Below are 17269 nucleotides of genomic sequence, written 5' to 3'. Positions count from 1 at the left end.
CCTCCATCTGTGAGCTTTGCAACACAGAGACCCAGCTTACATATTTCTCTGTCTGCAGAGTGGCACACTAATGGCCTTAGTAAATGCTGGAGAGACACATAAATAAACATTTCTCCACTATGATTCATACAACATTCCCAAAGATAAACTCCTAGCATGGAAAATAAAATATAGGTAAATGCCATTGAGATGTTCCATATCCTTCCTAGACAATCAAGAAGCAAATGTGCTAATACCCTTTGATAGAACACACATACTTCATGACTTCACTGAATGATGACCTGGAAGCATCTTTGTTTCATTTTATCATGCCATGACTTTTTTTTTTTTTTTTAATTCTGATGCTTAGGATGGAACCCAGGACCTTGAGCATGCTAGGTACACATTTCATCACTGAGCTGCACCCCAGCCTCCTGGTTCTTCTTTTCAAAGCACAGAAAGTATGTTACCAAGGGAATGAGCTATACTAGAATTTGTGTATCGGTCTCTGCTCTTGGCTATTTTCCCTTCCCTTGGATGGCCTAAACTGAATAGGATGTGTGCAGGTGAAGGGCTGAACTGTCATTGCAAGCTGCCCTGTGTACCACATGGGGCAGCAGACAGGCCTGCACACGATGAGTGTATGTCAGAGTCTTTGCAGGTCAGCATCATATCACACCTGGCCTACCTCATGCTTTTACCACATCTGTCTACCCTGTAGACAGCTCAACTTTTTGCATGGGAACTTGAAGGAAGGGACCACTGCTGCACGTCTGGAGCTGAGCAATGGGAGGGTCGAACACAACAAATTAAGCTTTTGGAAAGTGTGGGGCTCAGTTGTTGGTTTTTGAGATAAAAAGAACTTTAGGAAGCCTGGAGGGAGGCTGTTACTGATTGGCTGGCCTTTGGAAGCTCTTGTAGATGGGAAATGTCACTTGAAAGACTGTCACTTAAAAACCAGTTCTTCTGGTTACTTGTTACAATGACCAAAGACAATATATTTTTTCCTTCCTAGGAACTATTGTTAGAGACTATTTCTAGAACTATTAATGCTCAGTAGGGTTCCCCCCACCCTGGCTTTGTGTGTATGTGTGTGTGTGTGTGTGTGTGTGTGTGTGTGTGTTACTGGGGATTGAAAACAGGGTTGCTCCACCACTGAGCTACATTCCCAGCCCTTTTTATTTTTATTTTAATTTTGAGTCAGCCCCTTGCTAAATTGACCATACTGGCCTGGAACTTGTGATCCTCCTGCCTCAACCTCCTGAGTCTTTGGGATTACAGGTGTGCACCAGTGTGCTGGCCAAGGATCCCTTTTAACTCTAATCTTTTTTTTTTTTTTAATCTAGCTCCGTGAGTCTTAGCTTTTAACATGAATCTTATGGAATCACTGGGAAGGAGTAAAACTGATTATTGGGCTCCATCACCAGTTTCTGATTCAATAGATCTGGAATGGCACCAAGAATCTGTGTTTCTAAAGCATTCCCAGTTGATGTTGATACTGTAGGCCCAGAACCACACTCTGAGAAACACTAGTCTAGGATAGCGATAGAATTTCTACTCAATTATTTGTTGATTAAGAAAATATTTCACACAATTAAATACCAGTGAGTCCAAGAATGGTTTAAATCAGTATGCAGAATGGCTTATTAATCATAGCTCTATCTATATAAATTTCAAAATAATAATAAATATATAGGCAAAGCATAACATTTACTCCATCAACAGAGTGGTTAGAATATATGAATTCAGGACATATTGCTGTAATTTCCTCCTTCTCCTCCTCTCCTTTTTCCCAACTCCCCACTCAGAATCTGTGGCCTATCTCATATTGGGGAGTCCCACACCAGGGATTTCCCAAGAAATCTCCCAGGTTGGCGAATCTATGCTTGTGGCAGGTCCTAAATCGGCACATGAAGTTTTCTGGTCAAGTTATAAGCCACAGCAATAAGCTGATGTAGTTTGAAAATATAGGAGGTATCCAAGTTTACTAAACAACTGGTGGATTGGGGAGAATGTGCACCTGACTTCAGAGACTTCCCTTCACATAGTAAAGGAAAAGGCTATAAGTCCTGGGTGATATCAGGTCCCTGGTTTTTCTAAGATACATCATTTTGGGTGGGAATGTGGGGGCTGTCTTCTGTCTTCAGAAGACAAACCTGATGGTTGCTGCCTTCTGAGGAGGGGCCACTCATTGTCAATGTGTAGAAGAGCAATGAAATGCTTTCTGTGGTTCTGAAGGTAAAATGATATTTTACGAAGAAAATTCTCCATCAAAAATAAAAATAAAACCCAGGGGAAACTCTTATGAACACAAAAGCCATGGATGTATATGATTTAAGGCCTGGAATGTAGAGACTCAGTACATGTCAAGTGAATGACACATTTCCCCATGCATTTCAAGAGGCTTCTTACTCATGTGTTACTGAGTAAAATTCTTTTGTTAAAGAATAAAATGTTCCATTTCTCCAGGTGATAATAGCTAGTGTTCAGAGTTCAGTGTGTTCTAGTCTCATATAATCTTCATATTAATTTTCTGAGGTAAGTACCAATTCATCCTTATTTGACAGGTGAAAAAAATAAAGTGAAGCCCAGACAAGTTAACCAGCATCCCTGTGACACACAGCTGGGAGCTGGTAGAGCTGAAATTCCAGTGAAGGACTCCACAGACACATGCCAAAGCACTATGCCCCATCAGAATAATGATACCTTTTGCTCAAACAGTGGGTCTTCTTCCCAGAAAAATGTCTATAAGTGCAGACACTCAGAATATGGTATGCAATTTCAAAGTGGTCATAGATCCCAAGACTCCTATTAAGAATTGCTGATCTAGACCATGGTGGTGAACCCATGTAATTCCAAATACCTGGGGAGACTGAGACAGGAGGATCACAAGTTCAAGGCCAGCATGGAGACACTTAGAGTGATCCTGTCTCAAAATCAAAAATAAAAAAGACTGGGGATAAATAAATAAATAAGGAAATAAAATAACCATTCTTTTAATCAGGTCCCATTATCAAGATCCATTCCTTTTATTCACACATTCATTCCACACATATTTATGATTTTTAAGTACTGTTTGGTTCTGGGGATGAACCATTGAACAAAGCTCCTATCCTCTTGAAATTTATATTCTAATAAAAAATAGATAGGAGCTGGGAATGTGGCTCAGCAATCGAGTGCTTCCCTGGCATGTAGAATCTCCAAAATCAATTCCTAGCACTGAATTCCTAGCACTGGAAAAAAAAGAGAGAGAGAGAGAGAGAGAGAGAGGGAAAGAGAGAGAGAGAGAGAGAGAGAGAGAGAGAGAGAGAGAGAGAATATTTGGGCATGCTAGGAAAAGCACTCTACCACTTCTACCACTGAGTCATATCTCCAGCCATCAAGGTTCCATCTTAATCAGAGAACAGGCTGTCACTCAGGATACTGCTGAGGTATAGGACTTATGAAGAATATTTTATTCAAGGGAGAAACTGAATGAATATGGTTACAGCATATAAATGAAATATAAGTAAACTAAATAAAGGATTAGTATTCAGATTACATAACTAATCTGAAAGGAAAAAGAAAAACACATTCAGAAACCTATCAGATAAGTAGAAAAGTCATGTGCAGCCATCTCACAATATAGAACTTACAAATGACCCCTACATTTTTGAAAAGCTGCTTATTCTCATGAATGATCAGAACATAACAATTTATGTCCACTCTTTAGGCAAAAATGTACAAAGCCTGAGAGTGTCAAGTGTGGAAAACTAGATCTCCCATTCACTGTTGTGGGAGATTAAATGGGTGCTGTTGCTACTTGGAAATTCACTTCATACTATCTATTGAAGTTGAAGGCAGATCCCCCCACTACTTAGCCCTGCTCCAAATGGGGCCATGGATCAGCCTCACCTAAGAGCTTCTTAGAAATGCAGAATCTTGCCAGGTGTGGTGCTACATGCCTGTAATCCCAGCAGTTCAAGAGGCTGAGGCAGAAGCATGGGGAGTTCGAGGTCAGCCTAAGCAAGAACTTGGCTCAAAAGAAAAAGGGTTAGGGATGGAGCTCAGTGGTCAATTCACATTACAATGATAAAAGTAAAACAAAAAACAGACCTCCTAGAGAAGTGGTCCTCAGGAGACTTTTAGATGCCCACTAGAAACCTCTGAGGAGTTTTAAAAGTCAAATGCCCAGGCCAAACCTCAGATCTGTTAAACTGAAACCTCTGGGAGTACGAACCAACCATTCTTATTTTTAAATGCTTCTCAGGAAATTTCAATACATAACCAAGATTAAGAACCATCAACCTGGGCTGGGGATATAGTTCAGTTGGTAGAGTGCTTGCCTCGCAAGCACAAGGTCCTGGGTTCAATCCCCTAGTGCTGCCAAAAAAAAAAAAAAAAAAAAAAAAACATCAACCAGGAAATCCTTCACAATGTGAGATATACAAAACCATCTTTAATAGCAAAAACCTGGAAAACAATCGAAATGCCCACCAACAGTAAACTAAATAAAACTGTTGTATAGTCATACAATACTACACAGAAATAAATATAATAAACTATAAACTACAGCTATGTGGATTTAAATGGTGCTACAGGTTGCATCTGGAATGTCCCCCAAAGGGCCATGTGTTTAAAAACTTGGTCCTCAACTTGGTGCTGTTAGTTGGTGGAAATTTTAGGAGGTTGGACTAATAGGAGGTTAGGTCATCAGGGGTGTGACCTCCAAGGGAATTGCAGGACTCCAGTTTCTTCCTCTTCCTTTATCTTGGCTTCCTGATCAAACAGATTGCCCTATCACATATTGCTGCCTCACCACAGGTCCAGAAGCAATGGGAAACTGATTGTAGACCCAAACCTCCAAAACTATGAGCCAAATAAACCTTTCCTCTTTAAGTTGATTATATGCTTTAGTTTGGATTGAGAATGTTCTCCAAAGGCCCATATATTAAGGACTTGGTCCTTAGCGTGATGCTATTGGGAAATGGTAGATCCCAAAAGAGCTGGAGACTAGAAGTTGGAAGTCAGCTCATTGGGGTTGTGTCTTTGGAGAGGGTACTAAGGCCCCACCCAGTCTCTTTCCCCTTTCTTTCTTTGCTTCCTGGACAGCATGAGGTGAGCATCCTCCTCTGCCACACACTGCCACCATAATGTATTCCCTTGTCCCAGGCCCAAAGGAAGTGAGGCCAAATGACCATGAACTGAAACCCCTGAAACCATGAGCCAAAATAAACCTTTCCTCGTTTTAAGTTGATTTTATCATGTATTTTGTCACAGTAACAGAAAGCTGACAAACAGTATCTCAGGTATTTTGTTAGAGTAATGGAACACTTAACATATAATGGATTAACCTAAATGCTATACTGTTGAGTAAAAAGATAAAGAAGGAAAGAAATACATCAGTATGATTATAGAAAATATTAAAGAACAGATTATATGCACATATATACAAATATACATATATCATACACATATATATGTGATATATATATGCCACACACTCTTACTGTAAAGAAAAGTAAGAGCATTACTAAGAGGAAGTTCAGGATAATGTTCACTCCAGTATTAGGAAGGAAAGAATGTGATTGGGGGACAATGGAGCAGAAAGTAGGTTTCTAAGTTCTTGGTAATATTCTATTTAAGTACAGTAGTGGAACTAGAGGTGTTTATTTTCCCTAGTTAAACATCAACTATGAGTGTTTTTAATCCACTGGTTTGCATAAAATATTAAAAGTTAAAATTTTTAAAAATTTGAAGAGCATCTTTCATGTAACTTTTTCTGAGTCCTGAAATGTAACTTATACTTCACTAGAATCCTTTGCTCTTTTCTGAGCTGGCTCTTTCAGCTGTTGCTGAGATCAATAATGGATTCTTTCTACTCACCTGGGTCTCTTATTCCAAAGACCCTGGCTCCATGCCAGGTCCCATCTTGGGAAGTGCTGGGTGGGCTCGGGAGTAGCATAGGCCACACAGGCCCATCAAGGGCCACCTGGAAGACTGGAGAAGGGAAGCCTGAGGGAATCTGGGAAGGAGTTTTGGAAACCTTGGCCCCATCACCACCCACACCCAGATACAGCCAGACAGGGCCAGCTATGAACAAGCCAAGACCCATCAAGTGGTAAACCATTTAACAGCAGAGTAATGATTAAGTAACAATGTAACAAGGGCACTGACAGGGTAAACTGTCTTACTCTGGAGTTTCTGAAGTATTTTCTGTTTTGTTCTAAACCCAGATTTTGGCCATTGATTTAATTAGTGGGTCCAAGTCCCCATCATCTCTTGCAAGGTATTTCTATCTACAGAATTTCATCTGATACTCTCTTGATTGCGTGGTAGGTATTGTTACCATTTTACAGATAGGGAACAAGCCAAGAGCAGTTAAAAGATTTGCAAGGTCACATGGTTACTATGGCACAAGAACTACCTGTCAAATCTGCCTCTGCATCCTGGACCCCTCCCACTGTCTTGTCACCTCTGGGCCTGTAAATGTTTCTGCATTCAACCCTGGTATATCCAGGCACCTCCTCCTCATTCACAGAGTCCTGGCAAAGCTCTGTCTCTCCCTGGGCTTGGTTGCAAGGTGAACCCAGGCTCCTTAACCTCTCCATACCCTGCACTCAGTTCTCAGAATCTGAACATATTGGTTTTAAAAGAATCTGCAAATACCCTCTAGCTCTGTTCTTAATTTTTCAGAATAATGATACCTTCTGCTGAAACAGTGGATCTTCTTCCCAGAAAAATGCCCATCTGTTCAGACACCCAAAATGAGGCATGCAATTTCAAAGTGATCATAGATCCCACTATTAAGCATTGCAGATCAAGGCCAGCATAGTGATGCACCCCTGTAATTCTAGCTACTTAGGAGGCTGAGACAGGAGGAACATAAGTTCAAGGTCAGCCTGGCGGAACTTAGGGTGATCCTGTCTCAAAACCAAAAATAAAAAGAACTGTGGATGAAGCTCAGGGGTACCAAAAAAAATAAACAACTACAGATGGAATATGGAGCTCCTCAAACATTCAGTAATTGCACTTCAAGGTATACACACAAAAGAACTGAAAGTAAGGACTCAAATACTTGTACACACAAGTGCACAGCAGCCTTGTTCATAATAGCCAAAAGGTGGAAACAATTCCAATGTGCATCCATGAATTAATTAATAAAGAAAACGTGGTCTATGTATACAATGGAAAATCATTCAGCCTTAAAGCCTAACAGAATCCTGTCACATGCTACATGAATGAATCTTGAGGACAATATCATAAGTGAAAGAAACCAGTCACAAAAGGACAAATACTATATGACTGCACTTACATGAGGTCCCTAGAGTGGTCAAATTCACAGATATGGAAAGGAGAAAGGTGGTTGCCAAGGGCTAGGGTGAGGGAAGAATGGAGAGTTATTGTTTAATGGATATAGAGTTTCAGTTTGGGATGATGAAAAGATTCTGGAGATGGATGGTTGGTGATGTTTGCTCAGCAACATGAATGTACTTACTGTCACTGGACTGTAAACCTAAAAGTTGTAAAGGCAGCTTTTATGTTTTATATATATTACGCCACACAAAAAGAACTGCAGATGAAATGGATCCCTTACTTCACGCTTGAGGAGTCTGAGGCCCAACCAAGTGTCACAGGCTCTTGGCTGAAAAGGAAACAGAGCCAAGTCCAGGCCAGGCCTCCTTGCCCCATGGTTGCTTGTCTGGCTCTCTGCCATAGCACCTATATAGCTAGGTGAGCTCTGGGCAAGATGTGGAAAATAAATACATTAAGTATCCAGGAATAATCTCACACATCATGTACAAGACATGTTCTGGGGGAAAAAATGTAAAGCCTATTGTAAATGATACTTCTCTCTCTCTTTTTTTTTTTTTTTTTTTTTTTTGGTTATTTATTTTTTTTCTTTTTTAATTTACAGAAATAAGGCTGATTTAAAAATATTTTTAAATGTTTTATTTTGAGACAGGGTCTTGCTAAATTGCTGAAGTTGGCCTTGAGCTTGTGATCCTCCTGCCTCAGGCTCCCGAGTTGCTGGGATTACAGGCACGCACCACCCACAAAGGCTGATTTTTATACCTTGATTTTATGTCTAGTAACCTTGCTAAACATTCATTCAATCTACTCACTTGTAGATAATTTCAAGTTTTCTGCATAGACAATCATAACCAGAGGATAACAGTTGCATCTGTTTTCCATATTTTTAAAAAATTTTATTAAGGTAAAATTTACAAATCATGTAATTTATTCATTTTAAGTGTACATTTAGTGATTTTTTGATAAGTTCAGTGTGTTTGTGCAACCATCACAATTTGGTTCTAGAACATAGCTGCTGTGTCCTTCTTTTCCACGTCTTATGCTTTATTTTTTTGACCCCATTACTCTTGCTAGATCTTTTATGTAATTATGTACCGAGTGAGGGTAGTGAATATTATTGCTAATTCCTAATCTAGTGGGGAATAATTTTTTCCCAATATTTCATCCCTTAGTATATTTTCTAATTTGCTTATTATTATTTTCTAATTTGCTTTGAGATAATTTGTCTACAGCATGTTTCCTTCCACTTTTAGCTTGATAAGAGTTTTTTTGTTTTTAGTCTTGAATGGGACACTGAATTCTATCCTCTGTGTGGATTGAGATGATCATATCAATTTTTCCAAAAAAAAAAAAAAAGGGCAGTTTTCAGTTTGACTCCCTACCTTTGTTTCCTGTCCTCTGAGCTACATAGACTGGGAAACCAGTGGCCAGGGTCTCCTGATCCAGAACATTCCTCTGGAGAGAAACTTGACTTCACTGTTCCTCTTCCTGTCAGTTCTCATTGGGACTTTCCATGTGACCTGCATGGTTCTTATTTTCTTGCCAGGCCGTGCATCTGTTTAAGATTTTTCTATTTTATTCAGTAGTGTTGTTTTCACTGGGAGTATTGGTCCACATCCCAAGTCCATCGTTGAGCAGATAGATGTTATGAGGCCTTCGTGGTTCATCATTATGTTTTATATATTACTGTTGTGAATGGGACCTTGGGTCCATGATATTTTCTAACTACCCATAAACTGAGCAATATTTGATTCTTGTACATTTACTTTGTCATCAATCATTTTATATTAATCTCCTTTAGAAATTCTAAATCATTGTTCAATTGCTTCTCTTGGGTTTGTTTAATGAGATATGCCCTTCTGTCTTAAAACATGGCCAGAACTTCTGGCATTATAATTAAAGCTGGTAGTTAACAATCCTTGAACATAGAGGGAACACCTGTAAATGCTTACCATTGATCTAAGTTCTTGGTTTATTTTGTTAACTATTCAGCCAGATGCAGTGGTACACACCTGTAATCCCAGCAACTCTGGGACTTCAATCCTCAGCAGGAGGATTGAAAGTTCAAGGCCAGTATTAGCAACTCAGTGAGGCTCTGTCTCAAAATAAAAAATTAAAAAGGGCTGGGGGTCTAGTTGAGTGTTAAGAGCATCCCTAATACTGCAAAACAAATAAATAAACAAACCTACAGTAACACTTTTTTTTCTAACAGAAGGCACTTTTCTTACTTTGAGACACTAACAATAATCTATCCTTCAGTTTCCAATGGATGCAAACAGAGCAAGGATTTAAATTAGGATTTGAAATCTGTCTTTCTTTTTTTGTGGTGCTGGAGATTGAAACTAAGGCATTGTACAGGCTAGGCAAATGTCTACCACTGAACTACGCACTACTAGCCTGGATTTGAGGTTTTTCTGTGATAACGACTGATCCATATTTGTATCATTTGCTTAATTTCAGGGCTCGTCAAATAATCAGCAGAATGAAGATAATATGGCACAATATCCTACTCTAAACATTATTTCTAGGCCCTTTAAAAGTATTCATAAAAGGATTTTTCACAAGTGTAGAACATTAATTCACATTAGAAATAACACACCTTCTCTATACTCAAAAAGCATTTCACACAGCCATTGTTTTCTCCTTCTTGACTAAACAGAAAGAAATTCTAAGACACTCAGAGTGAATAAACTTCCTCATCTACTAAAAACCAAGTATGAATCTATTCCAGGTCCAGATGGAACACAGCTCTGGAAGGAGCCTGCTGCTCAGGGAGACTGCCTCTTTGGAGTCCCCTAAGCTCTCTTCCTGGGTTCCTAGTTACCACACAGGCCTCCTCAGAGGAATGTCATCCCTGTGTCACACCCCTTAGTTCTGGGAAAGCACGAGCTGCTTCAAGTAGATGTAGACCATGCAATTAAGTAAAGTCTCTGCCATTTCTTTCAATGTCAACTATATTACTTTCTCACTGTCATTTCTGAAATTTGGCAGACAAAATTGGAAGAGAGAAAAAAAAAAAAAGAGGGAAAATGGTTACAGAAGATTCAAGACACTAACTCACAGAATCAGTTTGGAATCCTGGGTTACCCCAAAGGTGCTTTTTTCCTGTCCAGAAGTCTCAAGATTTCTGGAATAGGTATCACCTCTGAAGCTTTGCAGATTCCCTCTCCAGGAAGCCACTCCCATCCTCCTAAGGCTCCCCATCACAGGTACTGATTTAAGATCAGGAAGCAGCCTCCATGTGCAGGTGTGTACACTCCTATCCTCCCGCCTTCTTCTCTACACTATTTCCTTTTTGGGTGTTGGGGATTGAACCAAGATATGGTTACTACTGAGCTACATCCCTGGCCCTTATGACTTTTTTGAGACAGTGTCTCACTAAGTTGCCCAGGCTGGCCTTGAACTTGTGGTCCTCCTTCCTCAGCCTCCACAGTAGCTGGGATTATAGCTGTGCACCACTGCATCCAGTACAATTTCCTCTTAATGCACTCAGGAGAGGTGTTCTGAGAGTTGAAACGAGCATCCCCCAGTTGTTCTTTTCCTGGTCAGGTGGTTACAGACCTGAAAAGACCCTATGGAATAGGCCTTAGACTTTCCAAAGAAACCAGCATTTTGCTTCCACCTAGCTGGTTACAGTAAACTTATCTTCGTTTTGTAGTTCAAGTCCACTGCATGTTCTACTTAGATATCATCATCTGCACTTTACCTGTTTTATAATCTTGGTTGCTTCCAAAAAGTGTCTAAATGAAACTGGAATTTCTTGCTTCCACTGGAGGGTGAGATCTGACTAAGCTGCAACTTTTAAAGCAAGAAATGTGCTGCAGCTCTTAATGGTGGACTGTGCCCTCTAGTATTGCCGCAGAACCCAGTAGCCCACTGCTGATTTCTTCTTTCTGGGTTCTTGCCTCCCAAATTTGAAGAATGAAATCCACAGACCACGATAGTGAGTGTAAGAACAGAATTTATTCAAATGTGAATAGAAACACAACTTTGACAGTGTGAGAGGGGGATCCAAGAAGAGTTGCTGCTGGAGTATGCTAGTCTAGGGGTTCATATAGCACTTAGGTGAACAATATTGGTCCAAATTTATGCTAATTAGGGTTTGGAAAAGGCTGCAGCCTGTGCTTGCTACCTATACTCCGGTTCGCCTGGGTGCCATTCCATATCTCCAGGACAAAGGCTTGGTGTCATAAGGTCTGTTTATTTCTTTTTATTTGCAGTAGTAGGGATTGAATCCAGAGGCATTTTACCACTAAGCCACATCTCTAGCACCCGCTTTCTCCCACTTTTTTTTTGAGATGGGAACTTACTAAGTTGCTGAGGCTGGCCTTGAACTCATGATCCTCCTGTTCTCAGCTCTGAGTTGCTGGAATTACAGGCATGTGTCACTATGCCTGGGTATCTAAGGTCTTTTATAGAGGAAAAGCATATACCTTGAGAAAGACAGTGATGTAGCCCAACAATTAAAACAAAATGTGTTTGTTTTTTTTGCGGGGGTGGGGGGGTGGGGGTGGCGACCAAGGATTGAATTCAGGGGTGCTCAACACTAAGTCATGCCCCCAGCCCTATTTTGCATCTTTATTTAGAGACAGGGTCTCACTGAGTGGCTTAGCACCTCGCTTTTGCTGAGGCTGACTTTGAACTTGTGATTCTTTGTTGGGGTTTCTAGAGCCCCCAGCCTTAGGCATGGTCAAGATGGCGCCTGACGCTGAGCCAAAAGCGGCCAGCTATACAGTAAACAACCAGCGAATTCCAATGATTGGCTAGTTAACGATGTGACTAGAGCATGCCCCCCTCGTGTACCCATCCTGTGCCTGCAGCTGTCCGCGTTTATCTCGTGTACTCTCCTCTGATTGGTTGAAGTGTATATAAGCCTGGTGGGTGGGAGAGTAGGGGGCAGAAGCTGAGGAAGAAGCGGAAGAAGCGGAAGAAGCGGAAGAAGCGGAAGAAGCGGAAGAAGCGGAAGAAGCGGAAGAAGCGGAAGAAGCGGAAGAAGCGGAAGAAGCGGAAGAAGCGGCGGCGGCAGCAGAGGCCGGAGCTGAGCTGGAAGCAGGGAGTACGCGGGAGCTGGAAGAAGCTGGGAGAAGGGAAGCTGGGAGTGCGCAGAAGCTAGGAGTAAGAGAAGTGTAGAAGAGGAACTGTGCACAATAAACTTCCAAAGCTTCAGACATTTGTCGTGTCTCTCTCTGCGGCCAGAGGGGACGCGATAATTCTTCTGTCTCTGGATCCGCCTCTCAAGACACTGGGATTATAGGTGTGTGCCACTATGCTTGGCTAAGACAAAATGTTTTCTTAATATTTTCTTTGATGGAGAAATAAAGGAAAAAACTGCGCAAGTCTATACATTCTGATCCATGCATCCTTTATTCCATTACCAACCACTGTGCTGCATCCAAGCAACAGTACACAAACTGGCAATCAACCGCAATCCAGTTGTACAACAATCTGAGGCTTACAGTACATTTAAGGCTTTTAAATTTGAAAATAAAAATAAAACAAAGGACCCCCAAACCCAAACCCCCAACCAATACAAGTAGTGTAGTAATTTTAAGCATCTTCCATTTCTGATGCTTATTTGGCGCAACTCCAGTGTCAAAACCCAAATAACTCCTAAACTAAAAAGATTAGTTTAGTGAATTTTAATTACATAAATTCTTCAAAGCATAAACTTGGAATTTTTTTCTTGGAAATGTTATAAAAATTTTTAATAGCAAAACATAGGAATAAAAACATACTAACAAAATGTATTCAGTCCTTTACATTACAAACAAGGAATTTGCAGTTTGCTGTTGTAGCCTGACAAAAGAAAACTACCCATTAAGAATCTATGCACAATGTAATTGCAAATATGTACAGTACTTTAAAAAAGCCTATAAGGAGGACTTTACAGAAGGAAAGTCGGCCAGGCTCTTTGACAGACTAACCAGACAATCAAAATATTAAAACTCTGTTGGCTAGTAATAAATTTACACTTAAAAAAACCCCCAGTTTCCTTTTGCTTAAGAATTTTCCAGTTATATTTATATTGTTACAGTTGATGAAGCTGCTCGTGATAGTTCCAGTAAATCACCTTTTGACTCATGTGTTTGGGGAAAGATCAACACATTAACAAAAATTAATAAAAGGATTGCCACCACAGTGGTTTTCCAGTTACACCATCACAGCTTCACAAATGGGTGAATCCAGTGGCTGAGAGAGAGCCGCATGTCAAATGTTGAGCACACTGGGGAAGAGAGGGCTGAGTCCTGCATCAATGAATCAGAAATGATGGGTAAGGGCAAGAAACAGATGAGAGCACACTTTATACAGCACTAGAAAACGGTCCCCACACTCAGCTCTCATTCCCATTCCTGTGGGTAACGAAGGTGGGAATCACAGCTGCTCAGTTTAACGTGTTGTGGGAATTGAGTAGAACAACCTCTTAATACAAAAGACTGAGGTCTGTTCACCTCTTTGATCAGAGCACCCTAAAGGTGGGCACTTCTTTGTGGTTATGGGCCAGTTAGCTATCCAGTTAAAGCATGTGCAAAACAGAGGACTCTTCTGTTCACAGTAAATGAGGTAAGATCGCGTTGTTATCTTCAGGAATTAGGAAGTTCGTGAGATATGAACTGTTTTAGTCTTTCCAGGTATTGTGCATAAAGCTCTATGTCATTATGCCCAGCTCCCTCAACCCAGAGGGGCTCCACAGCTCGGGGGCAGCGCTCATACATTGCCAGGCCATGAGAGAAGTCAATGACCTCATCCTCTGTACCATGAATGACCAACACAGGAGATGTGACTTTAGATATCTTGTCAATGCTGGAAAACAGAAGGGAAGGGGAGAAATGGGCTCCTTTTAGTTATGCTCACAGATATACATGTCACCACAGATGAGGAAGTTAACAGTGGGATTTCTTTTTTTCAATTAGAGACTTTTTTTTTTAAAGATAGGTTTTAGGTTCACAGCAAAAATGAGAGGAAGGTACAGAGATTCCCATGTACCCTCTGGCCCAAGACATGCGTGGCCTTCTCCATTATCAACACCGCCTACCAGAGTGGTTCAACTCTTACAGTTAATGAACCTACATGGACATACCATGATTGTTTGGCTTCTCCTGTCATTTTTCTAGTATTTAATTTTTTCTTTTTTCAACATAACTTCATTTTGGATATACAGGAAAGGTATAAAGGTAATACAAGTTTCTTACATATTTTAACCCATTTCCTATAAGGTTAAAGCCATACATTGCCATGGTACATTTGTTCAAACTAAGAAACTTATTTGGATACCTTAGCATTAACTAAAAACTTCAGACTTCATGTGTATTTCACAAGTTTTTCTACTAATGTCTCTCTGTTCAAGGACCCAATCAAGACTACCACAGTGCATTTAACCATTGTGTTTTTGTTAAAGTATTTTATTAAAAACAGAACTCCTAAAAGCAACAGACCGACAAACCAGTAACTAATAACTTTTGATATATTCATGTTTTCAGAGGGGATTTAAAAAAATAAAAATAAACAGGTCAGCACTTGACATATCTGAGTGAATTTCTCCCTGGAAAGATGGACAGTCTATCCACTGCCACTCAAGTTCTCAGAGACCTTTTTAAAGAGAACTGATTAATAGATGCAAATTGCATTTCATAAAAGCTAAGGTATCAGTTTTTGATAAAAATTATACTATTCAGCTTGAAAGCTTAACATGATTTAGATTTGACTCCAAATAACTTCTGAATGTTTATACAAATCAAATCTACTCTCAAGGGATGAATATTTAAGGATCTTCAAAAGAATGTGCTTCAGGCTCTGAAGTGAATCTCAAGGAGGAGCATAAAGGACTAAGGGTGTTTGTTGGGCTTGGAGTCTGGAGGCTTCTCTGATGGGGGTAACATTCATTTAACCTACAAATAAATTAAGAGCAATGAACCTCTCTCCAGTTTGTTCTCCTGTCAAAGACCCTCTTATTTTTACTTCTCTTTCCATGTTTGAGCCTCATCAAAGTTATATAAGGATAAGAATTGGTATTATTTGTGGGAGTCTTTTTTAGAAATGTTTTTATTTGTGCATTATAATTATATATAATGGTGGGGTTCATTGTGAACATTCGTATGTGTATACAAGTTGCCCCAATCCATTCCCCAGTACTTCTTCTTTCTCTCCCATCTCCCTCCTGCTGATCCCCTTCTCTACTAATCTCCCTTCTATTTATGTAAATAAAAATAAATATACATATATATATTTTGCCCTGGGGATTGAAGCTAGAGGGTGCTTTACAACTGGGCTACATCCCAGCCCTTTTTATTTTTTGAAACAGGGTCTCACTCAGTTGCTCAGGCTAGCCTCAAACTTGTGTTCCTCCCACCTCAGGCTCTTGAGACTGGGATTACAGGTATGTGCCACAATGTCTGGTATGCTTGCACTCTCTCTCTCTCTCTCTCTCTCTCTCTCTCTCTCTCTCCATATATATATTTCAGTGCTGCCTCATCATTACACATAAAGATAGGATTCACTGTGATATATTCATACATGCATATTGCATAATCGAATCAATTTTATTCCCCAATTTCTTCTGTTTCCTTCTCTTTGATCCCCTACCTCTTCTCTACTGATCTCCTTTCTATTTTCATAAGATCCTGTGGAAGTCTTGCTGAAAGTAACAGCTAACATTTATTAAACATTTGCCACAGCTGAGTGTTTTGCACTTTACACAAAAATCTCATTTAATCCTCAATGAAACATGATGAGGGAAGAGTGACCATCTCCAGTTTATCAAGGAGGGAACTGAGGCTCAGAGAGCTTATTAAATAACAGGCATGAACCTGTGGAGATAATTAAGAGTTGAATATCAATTACACATTCCAAAGGTCTACAAACAACTGTCACAGTCTTTATTACAACTCATGAAGCTGCCAACCACTTCAAGGCACCCCAGAAAGATTGCAAAAGCTCATTGGCTATGTAATTTGCAAAGATCAGAGCATCAGTGGCAATAATTTTACAGATCAGAAATCTTATTTGGAAACCTACTTTCACCCTATATTAAATTTAAAGTACCTCCTTTAAGAGAGTTCAACTATACTCAATTAAAAAGACATTTATTCAGTGGTAACAATGGGCCTGGGACTATGCCACATGCTGAAGTATTTAGGGAGATCTCTACTGTCTAAAGAATGTACTGGAAGGTAAATGCCATGCTCTCAATCTAAATCTAAAAGAGGAAAGAAAATAAACTACAAATGAAATAATGATCAAGACTCCTTTGTTTTTATTAATTAATTGATTGATTAATTTATGCAGTACTAAGAATTGAACCCAGGCATGTTCTACCACTGAGCTACATCCCTATTCCTTTTACTTTTTGTTTTGAGACAGGGTCTCACAAAGTTGCCCTGGCTGGCCTAGAACTTGCAATCCTCCTGCCTCAGCCTCTTGAGTAGCTGTATTACAGGTGTGTGCCACCATACCTGGTTATTTATTTTATTTTTTTTAACACTAAAAGGAAATGTAAAAGTAACATCTTTTGAGGAGAGGAACAAAAACAGAAATAATTCTGTCATTGGGGAGCTGTGGACACTGGAAGAAAATGTTTACCAAATTCAATTAATGATGAAAGTTCACACAACCATTAATGGTTTGAAATTTATCATATTAATAATTTATGGCATTGAGTATGAGGAATGGCTTCTTTTTGTTGTCTCCAACCTTAAGTAAGCAAATTACTTGAATTTCTTAAATTTCAATTTTTTGATCTGCAAAATGAGTACAGTGCCCATCAAGTTCTTAAGGCTGCTATGACAATTGAAGGGGAAAATGAACATAAAACTCACAGCCCAATGCCTGGTGAAACAAACCCAGTCTAATTTGTTGATTTGTTATTAATCAATAAATTGCAATTAGTTATCCTGGCTGCACTTTAAGGTATAGGCTAATTTAGGAGTCAGGAAAAATACCTATTTATTTTGTTGCCAGGGTAACTTCTGGCATTGCTTTCTATAAACAAACATGCAGAAAT

At 39.7% G+C, this 17269-nt stretch overlaps 1 protein-coding gene across 1 annotated transcript in view; it reads right to left on the bottom strand.

Moving 5' to 3' along the window:
- Nucleotides 1–12617: 12617 nt before the first annotated feature.
- The window catches only part of Abhd17c (abhydrolase domain containing 17C, depalmitoylase), a 58765-nt gene continuing 54113 nt past the window's right edge, over nucleotides 12618–17269 (bottom strand). Inside the window, exon 3 of the mRNA XM_047542562.1 lies at nucleotides 12618–14073. Coding sequence (XP_047398518.1) covers nucleotides 13854–14073 — 220 coding nt within the window. The 3' untranslated portion in view covers nucleotides 12618–13853. The remainder of the gene's footprint in view (nucleotides 14074–17269) is intronic.

This window comes from Sciurus carolinensis, chromosome 2 (assembly GCF_902686445.1).
Source record: "Sciurus carolinensis chromosome 2, mSciCar1.2, whole genome shotgun sequence".
Taxonomy (NCBI): Eukaryota; Metazoa; Chordata; class Mammalia; order Rodentia; family Sciuridae; genus Sciurus; species Sciurus carolinensis.
The sequence above is the reverse complement of the archived record's forward strand: the minus strand, read 5'-3'. Positions and strand labels throughout refer to the sequence as shown.